This window comes from Octodon degus, unplaced genomic scaffold (assembly GCF_000260255.1).
Source record: "Octodon degus isolate 3935 unplaced genomic scaffold, OctDeg1.0 scaffold00095, whole genome shotgun sequence".
Lineage (NCBI taxonomy): Eukaryota > Metazoa > Chordata > Mammalia > Rodentia > Octodontidae > Octodon > Octodon degus.
Genome location: NW_004524671.1, coordinates 7256822 through 7281379, shown reverse-complemented (window position 1 = coordinate 7281379; position 24558 = coordinate 7256822). Strand labels below are relative to the sequence as shown.

The 24558-nt window shown below is 40.4% G+C and overlaps 1 protein-coding gene across 2 annotated transcripts in view; it reads left to right on the top strand.

The window, feature by feature from the left end:
• The window catches only part of Pcsk5 (proprotein convertase subtilisin/kexin type 5), a 433314-nt gene that overhangs the window by 38406 nt on the left and 370350 nt on the right, over positions 1–24558 (top strand). For both annotated transcript variants that reach the window (XM_023722967.1, XM_023722968.1), the window contains exon 2: positions 6881–6985. In XM_023722967.1, coding sequence (XP_023578735.1) covers positions 6881–6985 — 105 coding nt within the window. The remainder of the gene's footprint in view (positions 1–6880; positions 6986–24558) is intronic.

Below are 24558 nucleotides of genomic sequence, written 5' to 3'. Positions count from 1 at the left end.
AAATTCATATTAATTTGTTAAGTGATATTATGTAACACTTGTAATTTTTTCTGTTTTATTTCTAATTTGTACTTTTTTAAAAAATAAAAGAAATGGAAAATGGAAAAAAAAAAAAAAAGAAAATTTAGGGACCTTTAGGTCAGGTTGTCTGGAGCTGCTGGGAAAATAATAAGCACAGCCCTCCAGTGATTGTTTTTAAAAATTATGGGCATTATGGACCCACTTGTTTCATTTAAATTACACTTTTCTGATCAATATTGAGGCTGCCAGTCATTTGTACCCTAGTATAAAATAGTTTGCAGGCATATACTTTTCTAAGCATACACGTTGGTTGAGAGAGGATAGTGTTAGGAAAATTCTGGCCTCAAGAATAAGGGGCTACCACTAAGGATGAAAAAAATCACCAAACTTTACAAGATTAGGAATGAAAGATGAAATTCATCAACATAGAGTTGTGTTGTTAGGTAGACAGAATATCTAGGTATGGCTATTCAGAAGAGGAGCTTAAGCAGGTCTTGGTAAAGGAGGAAATGATTCTCTTTTCTTTATATAGTGGTTGGCAAAGGTTGGGTTGATCCCTTTGCTGTTACTTTTATATTTCATATATGTCTTTTTCCAGAGTTCTTTATAAACTGCCCTTATATTGGTTACGTATTGTTTGTTGTTTTAGCCCTTCTTGATATTGCATAAATCAAACACTCACATTTTTGCTTTTCATTATCCCAGAAGAGCTAGATGAAACACTGCTTATAGATAACATCACTGCTCTGTTCTCACACAGTCTTTTTAATAACTCCCAACATGTTATGGTATTTTTCTTCATAATGTTTATTAAATACCCTCAGCAAACTCAGTGCTGTTGAGAATAAAAGGACACAATTCTCCCCAGTAAGGGACATGTATATTCATAGATGAGAGACTTAAATATACTCTCTATGTATTTCTTTTCCTGGAAGGCAATCAGTTCTTTTGTTTGATGAGGCAAAAATAATTGGACTAATGTGCATTATTCCTTTGCACAAAACAAGCACAGCAATCTTTCGACCCAGGGCCTTCAAAGCCATAATGTTGGCAGAGTGGGTACCTAAGGTAAAATTAAACCATTTCTGCTGAAATCAGCCTCCATTTGGTAGTTCTGCGATACTCCTCCCAGAAAATTTGAAACGCATAGTTGTACAATATGTGATTTTAGTAAGTTAAGGATTTTAATTTTTCATTTTTTTTAGATAATTCAGCAATCCTTTCTGAAATCTTAGTATGTGCTGAGTCCCTTCCGCGGACCTGGAATCAAATAGTGAACAGAACATGCATCCCATCCTCAACGGGCCTATCAGCCAGGGGTGGGTTGCTGGAACAGGGTGTTGCTAATCAAGTTGTGGCATCAGGTGCTGGTTGTTCTGGGAGGTGATGTCACTGATGAAACTGGCCCTGGGCAGGAAGATTTGGAAGCCTTCCTTCCTCCTGAGACCTTGAGGACAAGGATGAGGAAGAGAAATCTAGCAGGAAATTGTAGAGGTCAGGAAGGTGGTGCAGGTAGACGGATCAGCAGCCCAGGAAGCCAGGGTGGCCTGAGTCCAGGTTAACAGCCAAAGTGGTCTGTCTGAGGTGAGGCAGCTGAAGGGTGGGAGCAGACCAGGAACCCTGTAGATCCAAGGAGGGTGGTGCTCTTTATTTAATGAATTCAGTGAAGCATATCAAAGCATTCTTGGCATAGTATAGGATGATTAATATTATTATTGTAATTTGGTTTTAAAATGTACATTATGAGAAAGTATTAAATGTTGACTGACACTCTGAATTCCGCAAGATTTTACACATATTATCTGGTCTTCCAACTACTATGTGGTAAAGAGAGTTGAGTGAAGATAGTGGTGAAAGTGACTGTGAGGAGACACAAGTAGCCACAGTGGGCCACTGGTGCCTGTGGCTCAGGACACACAGAACAGAGGGCTCTGGGTTGTGCAAGAGTACGGACGTGTACAGCTCCTTTGTAAGAAGTTCCAGCCCATCCAGTGTGGGGCAGTTGGGGGCTTCTGGCAGAGCCCTGAACGAGCTGACCACCCTACTGTAGCCAATAAATAGCTTAGAAAATCAATCAAGGGGGCCAAGCTTTCTTTTTTCTCTGAATTAGAAAAAAAATTCTATTAGCACATGTTTGCAGTACCTGATGGCTCCAAGTCTCGTGAGGAGCGGTTCACGTACAGAGTGCATTTTCATTCTCTTCACCCGCTTCACCCACCATCCCTTTCCATTTTCACTTTATTGTACACATTGTGACACACCACGTTTACAATCATATGTGGTCGGTACATGTACGTGACACCTCCCAATTCCTTTTTTTTCATTGCTTATTTTTCCCTTCCCTCCTGTTCCATATGTCTCTGGATCTCCACTCCCTTTGAGACGGATTGCTCTCCCTACTTCCTATTCTTTTTTTGCTCTGGGTTTCTCATGTAAGAGAAGCCGTGTGATACTTAAGCCTCTGTCTGATTTATTTCACTCAACATTATGGTCTCAAGTGCAGCCACTTTCCTACAATGACTCAAATGTGTCCTTCTTTATGGCACAGTAGTAGTCCGTTATGTATAAACACTGCATTTTCTTCATTCATTCATCTGTTGATGGACAGTGGGGCTGCTTCCAAGATGTAGCTATTATGAATTGTGCTTCTCTAACATGGGTGTGCGTGGGTCTCTGTAATGTGGTGACTTAAACGCTTTTGGAGAAGACACCCAAAAGGGGAGTAGCTGGGTGAATGGAATTTCTAGTTTAAGTTTTTTGAGCCAGCTTCATGCTGATTTCCATAGTGGTGGTTCTAGTTTTTATTCCCACCCATAGTGTAGCAGGCTTCCCTGAGCCCTGGCTTCCGCAGTTTTGCCAGTGTTTGTTATTATTCAACTTCTGCATGATGAGCATTCTTTCTGGGGTGAGGTGACTATGACTGCCTCAGTCAGAAAGCTGAGGAAAGGAAGCTGCCCTATGTTGCCACAGTAGTTCTTCTGCTATCTCTTACCAGCCAGCAACAAGGTAGGCTATGCAAAAAGATCAGAGGAATCAGCCTCAAGGCCTTAGCCACCACCCCATCTAGCCATATAAATACCTTTGAGAACAAACCTCAACCTTCCCCTGTATCACACTGGTATAAGCTGAATTGTATCTGGGTCTTCCCTGCGTGGACTTAGGGTTTCTGCTGTACAATGCAGGAAGATGCCCCTGCAAGATATCGGTGCCCAGTCACCAAGGATTCATGCTATCACCTTGCAATCAGTCCTTGTTGTGTACGGTTAGTTACTCTCAGTGGATCAATGTCCTCCTCTGTCAAATTACAGCTACTGATCTTGATCTTCCAGGGTTCTTGGAGATCAAATTAAATACAATAACAAGTGGAAGAATAACAGGCTGTGTGGCACATGCTAGGCCCTGAAGAAATGAGGCACCAACCAATCCATGGCCCTCACTCCACAGCTTGATAGGGCAACCGTGAGAGACAGGGATCAGTGAGGGCTTTCAGTACAGAGATTTGGGAGATGAGTGCCCATGACTCTGGAGCAGCCACAGGGACCTTGGGAAATATGGGAGCCCCTGGGAAAGGATTTGCTTGTGTTTGAATTTGTGTGCTACTAAAGCTATTTCTTTGTGTTCTTTCATTTTTTTTTATTTTATGGAAAAAAGTAAAACAATATTTAATAACAAAATAATAGAATAACAATAATTAATACATTAAGTGTTGTTATCTCTAAAGTGGTTACTTAGGGCCGGCCAGATAGCTCAGCACATTAAAGTGCCTGCTTAGGCAGACGCAGGGGTCCAGTGTTTGATCTTCCGACGCTGCGTTGACCCTGCCCCTGGGGCCTACTGAAAAGGCAAGTGAGACTAAGCGTGGTGGCATGTGTCTGTAATCCCAGTGCTAGGGAGGCTGAAAAACAGGAAGGATCACTGTGAGTCCCATCTGTGTAGTGAGAGCCTGTAGACCATGTACTAAATACATTTTTAAAAAAAAAAACCCTTATATGCACATGTGTAATATGTCTTCTTCCTTATTTTCCCTTTGTTTCATGTTTCATATTTTTTTTCTACTAATATCATTTAGAATATAATCACTTTTCATTTTTACAGGATTAATTACCTATCAATAGCAGTTGCTAGTTTGCAGTCTTGCTTTTATCGAGTCCCTATGTAGGGACTCCTTATAGCATACTTGTTTAAAAGTAGGAAGGCGGGGTCAGAGGCTTGATGTAGTTTATTGACGTTATCCCTTATGCTTTTCACCAGTCCTTTTTTCTGCCTTCACTACTGGGGATTCAGTCTAGGGCCTTTGCACTGAACCAAAACCCTCTGTTTTTGACCTACAGCCCACTAGGTTACTAAATTGCTCAGGTTGGGCTCAAAATTGCATTCTTCCTGCCTCAGCCTTCCAGAGTGCTGGAATTACAGGAATGCACCAGTACACCCAGCTTTTTTAAAGTCTTGTGTCAACAGCTTCTGTTGTCTACCTCCAGCAATGCACTATCGTGTTTCATCAACCCTTTGGTTCTTGCCTTTTGGCCACTGTGTCTCTTGTATCCTTCTCATTTTACTACTGAGGAAACCAAAGCCAAAGTGGCTAAATGATTTACCAGAAGTCCCAAATCAATTAAGTCAGGATGAAGCTTCCTTTTTCTAGCTCCTTATATCCTGCATTACACTGGGGCTCCAGAGTCTGTACTACTGGGGCCACATAGGATATGAATACACCTTCAGGATGTATTTCAGCTGCCTCAGAATCCAGGATCATGAGGCATTAGGGGTTTCAGATGGGATTTCCCGCCCTCATTCCCCATCTGTTTTCAGAGTCCAGGATTTTGTGTAGATCAGGGTATTTTTCACTCAAATCGAAAGTGAAGGATTTCAGACTTTCAGATTTTACTGAGGAGGCAACATTAAATCATGGCCTAAAGTCCCAGTGAAGAGAAGACACCTAAGTGTGACACAGGCATTGGGTGAGATGATTGTTGATAATGGGATGAAAAGGAGGGAATTAGAAATAAACCTTCCATCTGGGGACACACACACACACACACACACACACACACACACACACAGAACCTGGTCCAGCGATTTTATTTGCCTTGGAAAGCATAACTTTTGAATTGTACCAATTGGAAAACATCCTCATGATGGTTACTCAGATAGCAAAGCTGAGTGTGAGACTTAGCCATTTTTGTTGCCCAAGCAAGTACGGACTTGGTGTCAAAGCAATACAGGGAAACTTCCAAATGACACGGGGAGAAAAACTGATCTCCCAACCTAAAAGGTGCCTGGGACTAGTTCGTGTTCTCTAAAACTTAAGAATGCATTTTAGGAACAAATGGAGGTTATGAGTAGAGTGTATTTATTGAAGGAAAGAAAACTCCCATCTGAGAGAGAGACAGGCAGGGGTCCCGAGTGTTTAGTTCCTGGGAAGCTATCTCTTCCAGGGACTTTATTAGAGGAAAACCATGCAGTGAGGTGGGTCTAAGGTGGTGGAGAAGACTTGGGCACTCACTTAGGTGGGCACGAGGTGGGTCAAAACAATGAGATTGCAGGCACCATTGCTCAGGTAAAATTAATTAAATCCAGTAACAAATGGGGAAGCCAGTCACTTGGCAAGCAAGAATGAATATGGAACAGGGTCTCTTCCTGTTAGGGTTTGGGCTAGTGACTCATTTGGGCTCTTTCAAGGTGATTGATACTTATTTAGAATATCAGTCCCTAATGCCCATCCCTATGAAAGTATGTAGCTGTGTTTCTTCTTTTGTCCTGGTCTTGCGGTGTGGCGCACATGGGAGTGTCTGTCTCTTCCGAGTTGTAAAGTCACCTTGTTTTCTATCTTGTCTCCTTGAGGGCCTGGCCCTGTCTGACTGCCTATAATATTTCCATCTAATTCAGCTGTCTACAACAAAAGAATGGAAGAGGAGTGCATCGCTGGTCTTAGAAGTTAACTGTCCCAGAGTCCAGTTGTATAGGAAAGGGAACAGGCCTAGTACACATGCTGCTTAGCTCTGGCGAGCGTTAAGCCAGAGGCCAGCTCTCCTGTTTTCATTGTGTGCTTCACTTTTCATTCTGTGATCCATATTTTATAATTAGCTGAGAGAATATGGTTCTTTATGAGATTTTGTTCATGTAGTTTTTCAAGGCGGACTGGGATTTATTTTCAAAGCCCTCTGAAACAGACCTATTTTTAACTAAGAGAAAAGGGAACATAAATGAGATGTCTCAACTGTTAAAGAAAAGGATAAAGTGATCAAATGATTTATACATGGAGAACTCAGCTGATAGATGAATGTGTTTTGTTGGAGAAATTGCCGCTCCACTTTTCCTTTTGCAATAAGGAAAGAAGGGCTGTACACTTACACCATCTATTAAAGTCAGGAAACTAAGTAGTGTTATCTTTGTGAATGATCAACTGCATAGGATGTGTTTCAAATTAGCTATATAAATAATCTAACAAGGTCCTTCCATGCGCATTTTTCAAAACAAACACAGTACAGTGTGTTTTTATAGCCAGATAATAATTTGATTTATTTTTCCTGTTTCCCACATTTGGATATAGATTGATATAGAATTACTTAAAATGCTGCATATAAATTAAACATTAAAAGGGAGACAGGGAGAGGCTAAGCTGTCCCATTATAATCTTTAGTTCCGCAGTCACTGCCTCAAGGACAGTGGGTTCATATCTCCTGTCCTTCTTTTGAAAAGTGATCGCCAAGGTTCAAGTAACATTTAAGCGCAGCAGATACCTGCATAATTTATGGACCTCTTTTGTGTTCTTATTTTAATGAAAAACAGGAAAATACCAGTCTATTTTCAGACACTAACGTCTCTCTTTTGTGCCTTCCCTCCCTCCTTGCCTTCGCAGATAGGAGCCCTGAAGGACTACTACCACTTCTACCACAGCAGGACGATCAAAAGGTCAGTTCTCTCCAGCAGAGGAACCCACAGTTTCATTTCCATGGAACCAAAGGTAAGAAGAACCGGCTGGTGGAGGCCAGAAAACAAAGCTGCATTTTTCATTGGTGATGAGCAACATGATGCTCAGATGTCTAAAGCTGTCATACTATCCTTAGGTTCAGTGTGCATGCTTCTTCCTCAGACAAAAATAGGCAGTGGCTTGATTTTTTTACTGGCCTGCCACTGTGGCCTCAGCTGCCTGGGGATAGTCCTTGGGCAGCTTACTTATGGAGAAATGGGAGGAGACAGGGAACTGAAAGATTGAGAAGGACCAAAGGAAGAACCTACTTACACACAGATTTATGAACTCTGTAGAAAGGATGTCTTCTAAGACCTTCAGTCAGGCCTTGGTTGACTAGAAGTCCATATGACCCTACACTACATTGATTGGTAACCCAGGACAAGACCATGGCAAGGATGGGGGAGCCCATGATGAGTAGATGGCAACTCCTGCACCAGTACCTTTGTTACATTTAGTCTGTGCACAGACAGTACACAACTATACACCCCTTAGAGAGCCCAGTGTCTGTGACAGGTATAGGTCTCCCTGCTCAAGCAAGACTGGACAGCTGTGACATGAGAGATAGGAACCTGAGGCAGTTAGGGGCAAACTACTAATAATAGTAATAATAGTAATATAGGGGAAATGAAACTCCCAACCTGAAAGGTACTTGGGACTAGTTTTTGTTCTCTAAAGCCAAAGAATGAATTTTAGGAAGAAACAGAGGTTAAGAAAAGAATATTTAGCAGGGGAAAGAAAGCTGTCCAAGAGAAGGACAGAAAGGGGGCCCCCGAGTGAGTTGTTTCCAGGAAGCTATCTCTTCGAGGGACTTTTATAGAGGACATTGGTCCTCGCTTAGGTAGGCATGAGTGGGACAACACTATGGTCAACCAATGAGATTACAAACACCATTGCTCAGGTATCATTGATTAAGTCCAGGATCAAATGGGGAAGCAAGTCACATAGCATGTGGGCACGAATATAGAACAGAAGTTTATATGGTAGCCAGCCAGTAGCGTTTGGATTAGTGACTCTTCCTGGCTTCCTCAAGGTGATGATCAATCCTGGATGTTTACCTTTAGGGAGGTCAGCATTTGTTCGATCTTTGGTCTCTAGGTCTGGCCCACAGCAGGAGCATCCTATATCTTGTCTTCCCTGCTTCCTCCTTGAAGGCTTAGCCCTGTCTGACTGCCTATAATATTTCTATCTAATTCAGTTGCCTTCAACAATAGTAGACAGTAAGAATTTGAAATTGAATTACGTATCTATCTTGTTATGGACATAGGACTGACTTGGAATGAAGGACTAACTTGTGATGGACCGATCTAATTGGTCTTTCAGATATGGGAAGGGGAAAGAAGCCATGGGGCCAGCTTGCCCTGTTCCTCTGTGTGCTCCTGCTGTATTTCTTATTGATTATTGCTTAGGATATTCTGCCCCTTCCTCATTATGATTTGAGTTTGCCACAAGTCCCTACCAGCACAGCAGCCTCAGCTAGAAATTCCTCAAAAGTTATACTGCTTAGGGTCCTTCATTTGAATTACTATGTAGGAGTCCTGCCCTCCTTGCCATTCTTTACTTATTTAATTTTTCTGTGAAATATTGTGACACAGTGTTGATTATTGTGAAATTGTATTTGGATGGTCAGAAAAAGCATACTTTTTTTAATCCTCATTTTCTATAGGTGTTAGGGATCATCTCCTAATACCTCCACTTCAATGGCTTGTAGATCATATTTTTTTTTTCTCCCTTCACCCACATTCAGAATTTAGCTTTTCTGGAAAAGTTATGTGGTGGGACAATCTTGAATTAGTTACAGTTTCAAAGCAAAGCCACGTTTTTCATCTGTTAACTGTCTTGAGCTTTGGTAATTAAGATGATTTCAACTTACAACCACATGTGCAAAGTGAATGTGAATTTGTAAAACAAAGTTGCGTGTCGCTTGGGAAGTAAGAGCAGAACATAAAGAGTCCTTTTCCTGATGAAGGATTGATTGAATATGGAGCTATTTGAATTCTTAACTGTTAGCTTGGGAACCTTGATTTTCTTGTCTTCTTATCTCAGGGCCTGAAATGGCTCCTTTCTGAGCCAAGGGGACCTTGACCTTGGACACTAGCACACACAATACCTGGAATATACACCCTTCTTTCCTCAGCCCTGAGGCACAGATCCCTTTTAGGCCATCACAGATGTACTTGCTCCATTCCCCATGAGTGACAAACGTGTCTGTGCTGGGCCATACTGTCCCTGCCATCCAGTGCCCACTGTTTCACTCAGCCAACTTCCAGAGCAAGGCCACAGCCTATCTTCAGGTGGATGTCACAAATGGGCTTTGCCCAGTTTCTTTCATATACTTCTTGTAGTCCATTGATTCACTGGCCATTTCTTGAGCCCCAAGTGTCTTCCAAGCCCTGTGCTAGGACACTCATGGGCATAGTGGTTCTCTACAGGGTCTCCGTTGGGGTCTCCCACCACAGCTTTCAGGGACACTCAAGACATCAGGGTACTTCTCAGTGCTAGGAAGAGTGGCAGAGAAGACAGGATGTCCTGCATTCTCCCTTACTAGTGTCCTCCTTACCTAGCTTAGTTTTTCTTTCAAAAATACCCTTATTTACAGAAAAGTTGCAAAATGTGGTATAGAATTCCTGAATACTTTTCCCAGATTCCTCAAATATTAATGCTCTACATTTTGCCTCACTTAGTTGATCTTCCTTTTTGTATTTGTCTACACACACATGCTCACGCACACTCATACCTGTGTATGTTTTCTCAACATTTGGGAGCAAATTATAGGCATAATGCTTTTCAATTATAAATGCTTTACTATACGTTCATTACAGACAGTCATTCTGCTCCATAATCAGAACTGCAACAGTAAAAATCTGGATACTGACTGAATTCAGTATTGGGGTTAATCTGTTGGCTTTTTACAGTTTTTAGTAGTGTCTTTTGTGGCCCAGATCACAGGTAGTTATCAGTGCTGTTTACTTTCTCATTTTTCTTTCAGAATTCTCTTTTTCTTTAAAGACTTAGAAATATCTCAAAAAGCATGAGGCCAGTCACTTTGGTGACTATGTTTCAGGTTGGGTTTTCTGTTTTCTCCTGCTTAGATCTGCATTTGGTAAGAACATTTCCAGCAAGAACACTAGAGAAGGGCTGTCCTCTCTCCATGTTCTGTGGACGGCACAGGGTGTCGGCTTGCCTCATTATGGAAGGTGTAGACTGTGATCACATGGTCAGGATGGTGGCTGCTGCTTTCTCTTCTTTAAAATTACTATTTTCCTTTTCTTACTTAATGACGGACTGATTTAATAGCATTTTGTGGGATACACTCGGAGACTCTGTAGGAGCCCATGTTGGGTTACTGAAAGGAAATACCCGAAGGCTGAATGTGCTGAGAGCAGGACTGGCTCCAGCAGGGGCCTCCCTGGCTGTGTCACATCATGGCAGATGGTATCATGGTGGGCCTGTGTGTGAGATGGCAATAGCATATGGCAAGACAGGAATCAGAAACCGGGTAGTCCTCTTTTTTTTTTTTTTTTTTTTCATAAAACCCTCTGTAGTGGTAACTGGCCTTGTTCTTATGACAACTACCTTACTCTTCTGAGGAGAGCACCCCTGTGACCTCATGACCTTGTATTAAGCCCACTCTTTAATGGCTCCACTACCTCTTCATAGCACCACCCTGGAACACATGAAGGCTTGGGGACAAACTGCATCCAAGCCCTACCTAGCTCTGTGTAAGTTTCCACCAGCTTATTTCACGTTTCGTTCCAAGTTAACCTCAGTGAGACGATGAAGCAAGTGCTGGCGTGGTTTGCATTCTTGAGCACATCTCTTTTCTTTAATCTTGGGTGCGTGTGGCGGGTGATGCATTTGCCGGAGTCAAGGCGCATTTTGTGGTTTGGGACCATGTGAAATGACTTTGTGGAAAACACTGTCGATGTGAACTTTAAGTTATTTTTGACCACTGCCTTCTCAAAAAAAGAAAGCAGCTGGGTGAATTGTAGGGAATACAGTCACTAAACAGATCCTGGCTTTTATATACACTAGTAAATTGCATGGCTGCTTTTTTTTTTTTTTTTTCTTCTTGCTTTTGATTTTACATAGGAGGTTCCAAAAAGAAAGAAATGTAGGAGTACCAACATCAACATGGGTGGAACAGCCCTCTTGAAGCCAAGTGCCATGGTTAGTGGGGTGCATGACCCTAGAGTGCTAGAAAAGCCTCCAAATATATGACGTTCATATATTAACATCATTCTGTGAGTAACATTTTAAAAGATAGGGATTCACAGACTTCTGAGATGGCAACACTAGTACAACAGTAATAGAGTTTTGCAAAAAGTGTTGCTACCTTTTATCATAGCTGGTTCAGTAAATTTTTTATCCTGCCTGCCCATATCTTTCTTTTTTACTTTACTCCAAGAGGCCGAAGCAAAATTCAGAAATAATAGAGTTCACATTCCTAAAGTCTCAGACATTGTGGCCCAGACATTTCTCCAGATCTAGGACAGAACCGCCCTGTGGTATGATCTAGGCATGAGGACATTTTCTGTCTTCTTCCTTGGTAAGTTCATCCTTGGCCAGCCTGCTTTGCTGCAGGCATGAATCTAGCTGTGTATCTTATTTATGGGAAAACTGCTCATGTAGTACTTATGACAAAGTCATAGACTCCTTAGGATTGAAGTTGATTTTCTTACCCCTCTTCCCTAACCAACATTGGCAGTCTCATTCATCCTGCTAAGACATTTTTTTTTTTTTCAGATTTGTTTGAACATATCCAATCACAGAGAGCTCACTACCAGACAGGGCAATTATTTTTATATTTAGAAAGAGACTCAACTTGTTAGTTTTCTGTTTGGCTGTAACATCTTTCCACTGAGACCTGTTTTTATCTTCCAGAATTACATACAGTGATAAATCAATTTTACACAAACACTCTTTAAATATTTGAAGCACTTTGCTAATTCTCCCGGAGAAAGCATTGTCCTTTAATAAACCTGGTGCGTTAAGTTCAAGGCTTTTGCTTGTTGACATACTTCCTGTGTTTTCATTTCTGCACCAGCCATTTCCTCTGAAGACAACTGAGAGCTCATGCAGGACCACAGAGTGTAGAAAAAGAGGTAGTTACAGGGTCAGGTAAATCTGACTCCGAAAGGAGAAAGCTAGGCACCAGTGTCTCACTGCCCACCTCGGTGCCTATTTTGGCCAGGATTTGACTCTCTGGGGCCGAGTTTCTCTTTTTGCCTCAAGAGTGAAAGAGGTGTGAGAGCATCACTGTAGTACAGGAGGACCTGTCCATACTTCTTGGGAAAGTTGTACAAATCAATTTCTATTAGTTAAATCATATTTCCCCCCCAGACTCACTGTATTACTTCAGAGTTCAATTTTCCTGGGAGTAGGTTTCTTATTGACCCATGCAGGCAGCCTGTGGTTTAGTTGTCTCTTTTTACCTTGGAGACAGACCCCTGGTAGAGTAGATAAGGTGTACTTAAGTTGTTCACACACATTTGACTTACTAGAGGAACTTAGGAGGTAGAGAAACCCTATTTAGTTAGAGGTAAATACCCAGAGACTCACATGCAAAAACCACAGCCTTGCTGTGTCACAAGTAAGATTGCATTTGGTCTGGTGCAGCTTGAGTGTCTGTGTCATCCCAAGTTTAAGGGGCTTTCTGCATAGCCCACCCCTGTATTTTCTTTTTTTCTTTTTTGGTTTTATTTTTATTTTTAATTTTTTTCTCATAATTTTATTGATAAACAAATCCATGCAGCCTGCCGTCTTTCTAGCTGGTGCCCTGTGTGTTTTCTTTGACTGATTTAATGTTCTGCTCTTGGTGTGACATGTGATCACAACTTAGTGGCTTGACTTTCTTGTGTGAAAGGGCAGTTTTGTATGTGTTATGTAACATTCCTGGATTTGTGTGCATCCAGCTGCACAGGATGCATGACTGTGTGTTGTCATGGGTGGAGTGAGTATCATTTAGGATGGGTTAGAACTATTCAGATTTGAAGCCGGGGAGATAGCTCAGTAGAATAAGCACTTGCCTGGCAAGTGCAAGGGCCTGAGTTCAATCCCCAGTTCTGAAAAAATAAATAAATAAATAAATAACAAAACAAAACAGCAACAGAAAAAAATATTCAGATTTGCCTCTCACTACATTGGTAAGAGTGGTTACCATGGATCTCAAGAGGGCTTCTGGAAGAAGAGCAGGCTTCAACCCAGTGCTGAGCGACGAGGATGCCAACGTGATAAAGGTGAGGAAGTATGGAGACCTATTTCATTCCAGGCTTTTTTTTTTTTTTTTTTTTTTAACATTCTGTTACCAGCTATGAAATGCTACCATGCTTGCAAATACCTGTTTTTACCTTTTGATAATATTTCTGAGTCTGAAAATTCCACAGGAAGGTACATTGTCATGGGGGGAGCATTTTAGCAATAGGTTTGCAACCTGTGATGCATTTATGGTGATGAGTTGGCTAGGATTATAGAAGAGACATGAGGCACTCTGTGGATGAGCATTCACTGTGTTCTCTTCCTCCCTTTCTGTCTTATTTCCTGGTACCCAGGATGTTCAGATAGTCACAAACCAGAAGGTCAGAGAGTATAACTCTAGCGTGACTGATGGGCAAGTTTAAATGATGGCCCAAATCTGTGATAAATAAGAATGAATTAAAAACAAATGAACAAACAAAAAAAGATTTCTCAGCTACCTTGGCATCACTTCAACATCTTTATTAGAGAGTGCTTGGCAGCATTTCATGGGAAAGGTCATAAACTCACCCGCCTACAATGGCAGGGCAGGTACTGAGAGGGAGCGAGATGGGGTAGATAGGAAATCACTGAGCTCACAGCAAAGTGCAGCACTCCCTTTGCTGCCAGGAAAGGAACAGCTGCCATCCAGCTTGTAGCCAAGTGTCATTGGGTTGCTGAGTTGACTTGCTAGTTCCAGTTCAACCAATTCCAAAGAAACTGGGAAGAGCTGGCAAGATAGCTCAGTGGACTACACACTTGCTTTGGCAAGCACAGGGACCAATGTTTGATCCCTGGTCTTGCATGCCAGGCTGGCCCTGCCCCCGGGGCACACTGAGCCTGGTGACTGAGTCCAGGTGTGGTGCACACCTGTAATCCCAGTGCTGAGGAGGCTGAAAACAGTAGGATCACTGAGTCTCAAACTTCTATATAACATTTCCCAGTATTACATGTTGGTAACCAATTCAAAAGCTTTAAAATATTTGTATGGGCCAAAGAAAACACATTGGGGGCATCCAGCTTGTGACCCTCTAGGTTGGCTGTGTGGGAGAAGAGAAGAAAGGCATGAAAGAGGGAGCTTAGTCCTTTGATGACATGGCTTTGGGCTGACCCTTACCAGACCTGAGGTTCCAATTCTGTGAGTTAGGCTCCACCATGGGGCTCAAACTTGGTTCTTCTCTGCCTCTCAGTCTCTAAATTGAAATACAAGCATTTCTGGTACACATCTACCTCAGCTGTTGTTCAGCCACAAGAGCTGGAAGCAAAGGTAGAAGGCTCATTCCTGTTTCTCTTGAGCTTTATCCAGTTGAAAGATTTCTTCTTGGGGGAAAGAGGAAAGGAATAATTCACAAGAAAAAATAAATGGGAAGTAAAAGTAATGATCATGAAGGTAGGGTAAGGAAAGGGTGCAATGAGGGGAGATGGATTATTTTGTATAATCACATCAGCTAATTGACACAAAGGTACTAATTATAAAATCTTTGTTATTTCTTAGGGGTAGTATTTCTAAGGTATCAGATTCTAAAGGTACAGGTGCTGAATTTAGAAAATGAGAGTAACAATAAATTTCTTGATATATATTGTGGAGAGAATGTTGAACCTCCCTGTTCTGTTGAAATTTTAGGCAAATTAGGATAAAATAAGCAAATCTAGGGAACAAATAGAAACCGCCAATGAACAATAGACTCAGTAGCAACAGCAACAAAGCACAAAGACATTTTAATTATCAGCTCTAAAGAGAAATCATACTATTTCATGTTATTTATATTAATGAATGCAAAGTAAATAAGCAATCCAATTAAAACATCACTACTGAAAAGACCTAATTAGTTAAGAAGTGCTTGTGAACTTTGTTTTTAAGCGCAGGTCTCCCGCAGTCAACCAATTCTTGCATTACAAATGGAGACAATCTGATGAAGCAGAAAGAAACTTTAGATTTTTTTTCCACGCCTTTCTTTGTAGGGTAAGCTTTTAACTTCTCTCTTCAATCTCCCCTGTTTGAAGACAGCCTTGCTCAGGCACACACTTAGAGAAGGATAGGATAGGATAGGATAGGTAGGTAAGATTGAAAATGTAGGTTAAATCCTTATTAAAAACAACAAAGGTAAGAGAATTGCCATTAAAATGATATAAATTCATACAAATGAACAAAAAGAGATATAAAAATAATATGTTAATTTGAAAAATACCAAGAGAGTGTAATGTTTCCACTTGTTATACCTTATATCCAGATGTCCCCCCAAAGCCTCATGTGGTCATATGTGGGAACTCCAAAATTGGCTGAGTCAGGATGTGTGAATGTGGATTAAAGATGTGATCCTGGGACCAGGGAGATAGCTCAGTGGTCTAAGTGCCTGCCTGGCAAGTGCAAGGACCCAGGTTCGATCCCCAGTACCACATGCTGTGCCAGCCCTATGCTGTTCCAGCCACTAAAATCTGGTGTGGTGGTACACCCCTGTAATCCCAGCACTGGGGAGGCTGAGATATGAGGATCCCTATGAGTCTGAGCTGCATAGCAAGACTCTGTATCAAATCAATACATAAATAAATCTCTTTTTTAAGAAATGTGATCCAGGAATTAAAGATGTAGATAATAGGAGCCCCACTGTGGGTCTGAGTGGTATCAACCAATAAGCTTGCAGCATGGATGTAATATAAAGAGACAGAAAGAAGGTAGACTGGCTATTGCTGCTTTGCTGCCTGCTGCCATCTGCCTGCCACACCATGGGCCATTTCTTCCCTGACATTCCATGCTGCCTTGAAGCCAGCCGACTATGGGTTGAAACCACTACAACTGTTTGCTGAAATATACCTTTCCTCCTTTAACTTGTAGGAGTGAGGCATTTTGTCCCAGCAATGGGAAAAGTAACTGAAGTACCATTTATGTTTTACATTTAAATAAAAAAAACACCTCTATTTGTGCACCTATAGTTATAGGCAGGATGTAGTTGGAAGGATGAGCAAACATATAAAAATAACTCTTAACCTTTCCAAACTGTATGATTTTTAAAAAATCTATTTATATAATACTTTGTTATTTTGCAGTTAATGGATATATTTCTGTTTTCGTCTGACTCACATTTCATTTGGCATCACTTGCTTGTTCCTGAAAAAGTTAACTCAGTCTCTTGTGACCACACTGCCTGAGATTTCTTTCTGCTTCTCATCTCATACCAACGGGGTCTCTAGATGGTGTGAAGAGAGGGGTCAAGGAGAAGGAGACACAAGGAAGGACTGCTCAGTTTTTGGCTTGGACTAGATTAGTCATGGTGCCATTTATCCTAAGGGAAAGCTTGGGAGCTGAGGTAATGGATGAATGGAGTTGTTTGATGACTGTCTTTGCTGATGGCACCTCTTCATCATGTGTAAAGTTTGGAAAGCCAAGGACTCAATCAACTATTTAATCTCTCTAGGCAATGTCATTCACTCCCAATGTTTCAGAAAGCACTTTCATGTTGTTTTCCTTTCAGATTTCTAGGTCTTCCTCTGAGCTACCTGCATCTTGAAATAAATGTTGAATCAGCATCTAAGCCATAAGATGACATACAGGAAACTTTCAGTTCTTGTCGGTCTCCACAGTACTGAAACCTGCTCTATTCTGATAGTCAGCACCATGATTAACCTAGTTACTTAACCCATAGATTGAGCAGCTATTCTTGAGTTTTTCCCTCTTTGAACCATTTGCGGATCTTGTTTGTTCCACCACTGTCATGTACCTCTGGGCCATGAGTCTGGGAGCTTTTTTTCCCTGCATTGCCACCATCCTGGTCAACCCAGCAGCATTCTTGACCTGGACTACAGATAGTGATTGCCTCCATGGCCAACCTTGTTCTTTTTTAAAAAATTATTTATTTATTACAGGGTCTCACTATGCAGCTCTAACTTGTAGTGATCCCCCTGTATCAGCCTCCCCTGTACTGGGATTGCAGGTGTGCACCACCACACCGGGTCTCAGTAGCCGGCATGGTGTGCCCAGAGTTCTGGAACCAGCATAGTATGCAATACCAGGGATTGAACTCAGGTCCTTGCGCTTGTCAGGCAGGCACTTAGACTGCTGAGCTATCTCCTCAGCCCCCAACCTTGTTCTTTTACAATGGCAAAGATATAAAAAGATTATGTTTTTCAATGGTAGGCCATTGAACTTGGAATAGCATCTAGCTTTTTCTTAATGGCATTCAAGGGGCATGAAGAGCTGACTTCTTTCCCTTTCCCAAGTCAGTGTTTGAACATTTCCTTTCTGCTTGTCATTCTTAGCACATATTTCTATTTCTCTTCATCTTTTTAAAATATATTCAGCTCATTCCTTCCATTGGGAATATGTTTTGTTTGTTTTCTGTATGATGGTCATCTGCTCATTCTTCTGGTTTCAACGTCTTCATAACCTCCTTTGGAAGACTTTCCTAAATAACTTTTGCAAAAGTAAATCCTTAACGTTACCTGCCCACTTACTGTCTGGCATCCTAACATTAATTTCCTCTTTGGTAACTCTGAATCCACAATGATATGGATTCTTCCTTTGAAAGTAATCCTTGTTTTTTTTTTTAGAATGTAAACTCAGTGGGGACAGGAATCTCATGTGTCTTCTTAACTGTGCTAGTCCTGTGACTGGAACAATGTATGTAGTACATTGGTGACCTTCAGTAAAAGAGTGAATGAGTGAGTGGTATTTTAAAATTAATTTTTGAAGGAAGATAAGTGATAGAGGCAGTAATAAAACTAGGAGCTGTAATTTTCTCTTAATTCCCTAGAATTTAAATCATTTTGGGATGATGTGCAACATTCTATATCATTTTAAGTGTAGACACAAGTGCAGCCACTTGGAGAGATAATGTGCTATAAAATGAAAGGGACATTAGCTGAATTTAGTATATTTGGATTCTGGTCTCTGCTCTCTTACAAGCTCTGCATTGATATTAGTGCATCACTCCTCACTGGACTTATTTCACTTGTAAAATTATGGAGCAGATGAGCTATTTTCTAATGTTCATTCTAACCCATTAATTAACATCTTGAATCACTGTTATTTGTGATTTTACTGTGTGCCCACATTTGCCATGAGGTGTGCATTTGCTCATGTCTCTGTTCTAATTTCTTCCCTAGCTTCCTCCATTTAGTTTTCTCTCACTGTTTAGACTATTTCTTATCACATTCAGCTCTCCTTGTAGACATTGTTTTGCCTTAAAGAGAGAATGTTGATTAATGCAGCTAGTTCTGAGACATATGTGGAGTTTACCTACTCAGCTGGGTACACATTTAAAGAGGAACGAGTTCTGTCCCTTCTTGTCATGTGCATGTCTCACACTGATGAGTGTGGTGAGCACAATGTTGCTGGTGTTCCCAAAGTTTTGGAAGAAGACAGTTCCAAATAGAAACACATTATACAGCGTAGAGTTTCTTCTAAGGTTGAATGCTTTGTTTTTTTTTTAAGAACTGGAATACTTTCTACAATGCAGCACCAATAGAACAAAGTTTAAGAAGTAGATTGACAGGAGAGATAAGAGGAGATGTAATAAAGGAAGAAAGAAAATAAAATAGAAACAAGGGAGGATATGGTTAATGAAAATTGTTTGTGGTTATGGATATTTAAATACATTGGCAAAGATAAACAAATATTTGCATGCATGACTTCTCAAACCCAATCTACTACTCTGGAAAAAAAAATAATGCTAAACAACAGCAGAGTAGACCCTGTTCTCTAGAACATCTTTTAGTAGTCTGTGTAGGCTTGGCTTTATCATCATGAAATTCATAAGTTGTTCTTTGTCATGGTAGTATTTCACTTCTCCATCAAACTTGAAAGAGAGTTTTGCAGGGTGTATCAGTCTGGGTTGGAATTTGCTTTCATGCAAGACTTGTAGTACTTTGCTTCATGCTCTTTTTTTATTTTTATTTTTATTTTTATTTTTATTTTTATTTTTATTTTTATTTTTATTTTTATTTTTGGTACTGGGGATTGCACTCAGGACCTTGCACTTGCCAGGCAAGCGCCTATTCTACTGAGCTATCTCCCTGGCCCACTCCATGCTCTTCTTGCCTTGATGGTTTGTGAAGAGAAATCTGCCATTATTCTGATAGGTTTTCTTTTAAATGTGATCTGTTTCTTTTCTTTAGCAGCTTTTAGTGTACTGTTCCTGTGCTGAATTTCTAGGATCTTGATTACTATATGTCTGGGTGTGTTTTCAATTGGGTTGATGTTATTTGGAGTTCTATGTGCTTCAGTTACCTGAATGTCTGATTGTTTCCCCATATTTGGGAAGTTTTCTGCTATTCCATCCAAATTCTTTTTATATCATTTATATTGACTCCTTCTTTCTCATTGATGCCTATTAGTCTCACGTTATCCATCTTTGCATCATCTTGCAGGTGTTAAATTATTTTTTCCTGCATCCTTGTTGTTTTTAAGTGATCTTTTCTTACTTTTTCACTAGCTGTAATGGTCTGAAAGTCTATTTTCACTTTCATTCAAACAGTTTTGTCAGCTTGTGATTGAGGTTTTAATTTCCTCTATATCGCTTTGAATCTGCTTCATGCATTGTTTCTTTCCTATCTTGCTTATTCAAGGATTCCATCATTGTTATATTCTGTTCTATTTTTTAATCAATGCCTTCTTTAGAAGCACGTAGTACTTCTTTCATTATAGTTATCATTTCTTTTTTTTTACTTCAGAAATTATTTCTGAACTGATTTCCTCTCTAGTTTTCTGCAGTTGTTTCTTTACTTCCGATGCTATTATTTCAGAGATTTCAAGTATGTGATTTCCAATTTCTTCTATGCTAGTGTCTTCTGCATTTGTTCTGGGTGGGCTTGGGGCCTGAGATTGCATTATCTTCCTTCTCTTTGTCATTTTGTATAGCACTGTCTTTTGACCTTTGTTGTAGAGCTTAGATAGAGTTATTACCTTAGCTCCTTAGTTCAGACTCATCCAAGTGGGTGTGCCTTGGGTCTGGTTGCTGTGCTCCACTTCTTCCTGCTGTGGCCATTGGAGTTGAACCCTCTGTGCCACTTTGGCAAGATGTTCTGCTCCTGAATCAGCTGGGTGGGTCTTGCCTCTAGCCTCTTTGCAAGGAGTTCTGCTGCAGGGTTCCATGCCGGGCTCTGAGTCTAATCTGTGTTCAGTTGTTAACACCAAGAAAGTTGATGCCTCCTGGGAATGAGATGGTGGGAGAGAGATTCAGTGTACAACCAATATCCATTCATTCTCCATAGCTAGATCTGAGAGCTTATTATATACATAAGCTTCTTATGTACTGCCCCAGACATCAGAGATAAAATTAAAAAACAAAACTAGACCTAATCACTGCCTTTATATAGCCTGAAGCCCAATCAAAACAAAGAAACAAACTAAAAAACAACAAAACAGAACAAAACATCAGGATTTTCAGCATCAATTTCTATCTTAATATATGATGCTAGAAACACAGTGAATTTGAGAATGGAAGGCCTTCATTAATATATGTTTAACAAGCTTTTAATTAACATTTCTCAAGTTTTCCAAAGAAAGCAACGAACTTTTAGTATATCTCAAATATGGCATGGGCCATATTTATACTAAATCATTCATCATTTATCTTTCCTGTGAGTTTAACTCAGCATCTACATTAGTAAGTCTCACAACCCTAATTTATAACTAGGATTAGAATTATAAAAAAATATACCAATACTGAGACAATGATTCAGGTAAAGAGGCAGTGCTAAGGAACAGAACCAAATCTCAGTATCCTACAATAACAGGAAGTCAGTGCACTACTTGTAGTCCCCACGTCAAAAAGCCCATCTTTTTTTGTGTGTGTGACCAACTCAGCCTGTCCTGGGGGTGGGACTGGCACGGCATGTGGTGCCCGTGGTCTCTGCAGTTGCCTAAGCTTGCCTAAGCAGGTGCTTTAGGCTGCTGAGCTATCTCACCAGTAGAAAGCCCATCTGGAAAAAACATCATAACTATAAAAGAACAAGAATGGGACACGTGTTATTTATTTCACTACATATTTACATTAGTATCTGTAGATTGTTTTCTTTATTTATAGCAGTGTCCACAACATGGTAATCAAAGTTCCTTCCCCATGGTGATTGTCTCTTTGTTTTTAGTAAAAAGATAAACTAATTCAACCCTTGTAAGACTTTTTACAAGCTGTTCTTCTGTAACCTGATCTTTAAACTTCTATAATGAGTAGTGAGCAGGCATAATGTGTGTGTGTGTGTGTGTGTGTGTGTGTGTGTGTGTATGTGCGTGTGTGAACACATGCACATATGTTTGTGTATTTCTAATGGGATGGGGGTTGCTTCCACTAGCCTTTGGGAAGCGCCACCACCTGGGCACTTTAAATGAAGGCTTTTATTTATTAGTCCTTTGAGGAGGTATCATCTTTCATATTATATTATTATAGATGAAGCAGCCATTTGAAGATCATAGATTTTGGACAATACAAGTAGCATGGTTGCGGCACTGTTCTTTTGGAAGAAAAACTTCCAACTCCATAGGCCTGAGCATTAACTGATAGTGCCTGGGTCTAGAGTCCAGCCTGGCCTCAAAGCTAAGATAGGGAATTACCGAGAGAGGACAAAGGCTCCCCACGTAGACGTGAAAGGAGATAAGGAGCTGAATCACCAGTACGTAAAGCTCCCCCTTTCCACCTTCATGACTGTACAGCTCAGATTTGGGGACAACATGGGGATTACATCGCTGGACGTAAATGTCACAACAGCTTCCCAAGTGGGCCAGGTCAGCACCTGGGAGGTGAGTGAGTTAACATAGCAGAGGATCAGGAGGGTGTCATGAGAGATGCAGTTTTTTCATAGAATCAGTGGAGTAGCAGAGCCTGTGTTCAGCCTCAGATATCTACTGCAGGTTTGTCATTGAAAAAATCCTGGGAAGAGGCAGACCCAGTTGTGCATTTATGTCATAATTACCAAACTGTGACTCTGAATAGATGACTAACAAAGGACAGCCATTGGAAAAATGCCCGACGTCCTTTTAAAAATTAGTTTGTATTAAATTTTTCATGTTATGTATGTATTTTAATTTTTTGGAGCTACATTTCCCCATTACCTTTTATTACAACATTTTCTTTTTGATTACTTGGGACTGAACTCAGGGTTTGCACACTGAACTATGTTCCTGGCCCTTTTCAATTTTTGTTTTTAAATTTTGAGCAGGGGTCTTGCTTATTTGCCCAGGTCAGGCTGGAACTTGCAATCCAACAGCCTCAGCCTTGCAGACTGCTGAGATAGCAGGCATGTACCACCCTACCAGCATAACAACTTTCTAACATACAGCAAAAGCTGGGATGAGTTTAGAGTGCTAATTCATAGAATATTAATCACCTCAGTTCTATGGTGACCATCCTACGAACTTCCTTTATCATATAGTATACCCATGCACATACCCTTTTACCCATCTGTTAATCCACTTAATTTTTCCATTCATTTCAAAGTAAGCTGAAGACACCAGTCAGTTTTGCCAATATGTATAGCCAATTAGCTACAGCTCAATTTTTGTGTACAGTTTCTCCTTTCAAGGTAAAATTTATAGGCTTTCAAATTCACCTCTTAAATGCATTATGTTTGAGTATTGATAAAAGTCAGCTCTTACCAAGATACAGATGTTCCCATCCCCCTTCCACCTGCCTTCAAGTTCCCTCTTAGTTAGTTGGTTTTCATTCAGAGATGATCTTGGCTTTAATTTTTGTCTATCATCTTGTAATAGATTTGAGAATGAAGTTGTTAAGAAAACATAAATTAGATTTAACTTGTATGCAATACAATTTGCTACTCCGTAATCCTGTTGCATTTTGACAAATATGTACAGTTGCATGAGCAACACCACAATCAGGTTGGACAACAATTTGTTGGCCTTCCATATTTCCCTAGGTCTCATCCCTTCAACTCCTTCTTCCAGCTCAGCCTCTGGCAGCTACTAATCAGGTCTTTGTTCCTTTGATTGTAGCTTTTCTAGAGTGGCATGTGAATGGAGACATACAGTATGTCATCTATTGAGTCTGAAATCTTTCATTTGACATAATGCGTTTACGATCGTATCTGTGAAGCCATGCATGTCAAGTTTTTTCAACTGAGTAATATTTTATAATATGGTTGACATTTTTGGTGATTATGAGAGCAGCTGCTATAGAACTAAATGGCATTTATCTTAAATCTGCTATTATGTCACTTTGCACTGCCCACCTTTTGCTATTTATTGGTAAATTTTCAAATCTACTGCCAGATAAAATGCAAAAGTACTATCAGGGGTGGTTAATGGTATAAATTATGTGATTTAGAGAAAAATTTTCAGCTCACTCTTTTGACATCTTGTAAACTAGGTTGACAATAAATATGTGTTACATTACACTTTGTATTTGGACTTTAGGAACCTGAAAAATATCAGAAACATGAAAAATCTGTTGCTACTTGCTAGAATTTCATAGTCTAAAACATCTGTCTTATGGGTGAATTTTTTTTTCAAGTTAGCTTGGAGCATTGTTTCTTTCCTTAGCAGAACAAATATTTTATGTTTCCAGTCTTATCTCAGAAATAACTGGGTATACTTTATCCTGGTCCTTTGATTACCAAGGGTAGAGATTGGATGGTAAGGAAGCAAAAAAGTGAAGTTGGGAAGAATACTTACAGAGGGTCTCTGAGCCCCAAGAAGAAGCAGCAGCCACCAATAAATATTTCATTGTGTTGCTATGTGGCGGCGGTTACGCCAGGTCAGGTTGCTTAACTGTGAGTCACATTGATGAAGGGTTTAGCGAGATGAGAGACGGATGAAGGGTGAATTTCATAATCAGATTGAGGTTTTGCTTTTGTCAGAGAGCCTATGCCAAATGTGAAGACCTGCTGCCAGGTGCCAACTGGAAAGACACTTGCCTGTCTCTTCTTGCTTCTTGCATTTTCTGTGAAAGTAGAAACACTGGCGCTTTTCTCTGCGTGCAAGCGTGCGCGTCTCTCTACGAACGCACGTGCACTTTCGTGGGTGTTTGTCATGGACTTGGACGGAGCTTAGTTACTTTCTTTACTTGGTCAGCTGAAATGCTTTAAGCATCTGTCAGGTTCTCACACTTTGGAAACTGTATGTAAGTTAGAAGAATCCGAGCTTAGTAAAAGAAGAAATTAATATTGGCATTGGCACTGTTATGAAAATTAGGAGATTTATTTCTGGGTCTCAGGGAAGTTCTGCTGGCTAAGTGCCCATTTCCTCCCGCGTTGTTCTTTAAGTCAGTGATTTTGACTTTAAGGTAAGAATCAAAGATGGAAAAGGTGTCTTAGGAACTTGTATTCAACAGATGCATTGAAAGATTTTAAATAAACTTGAAGTGGAGTAAAAGGGTGCAGTATATAAT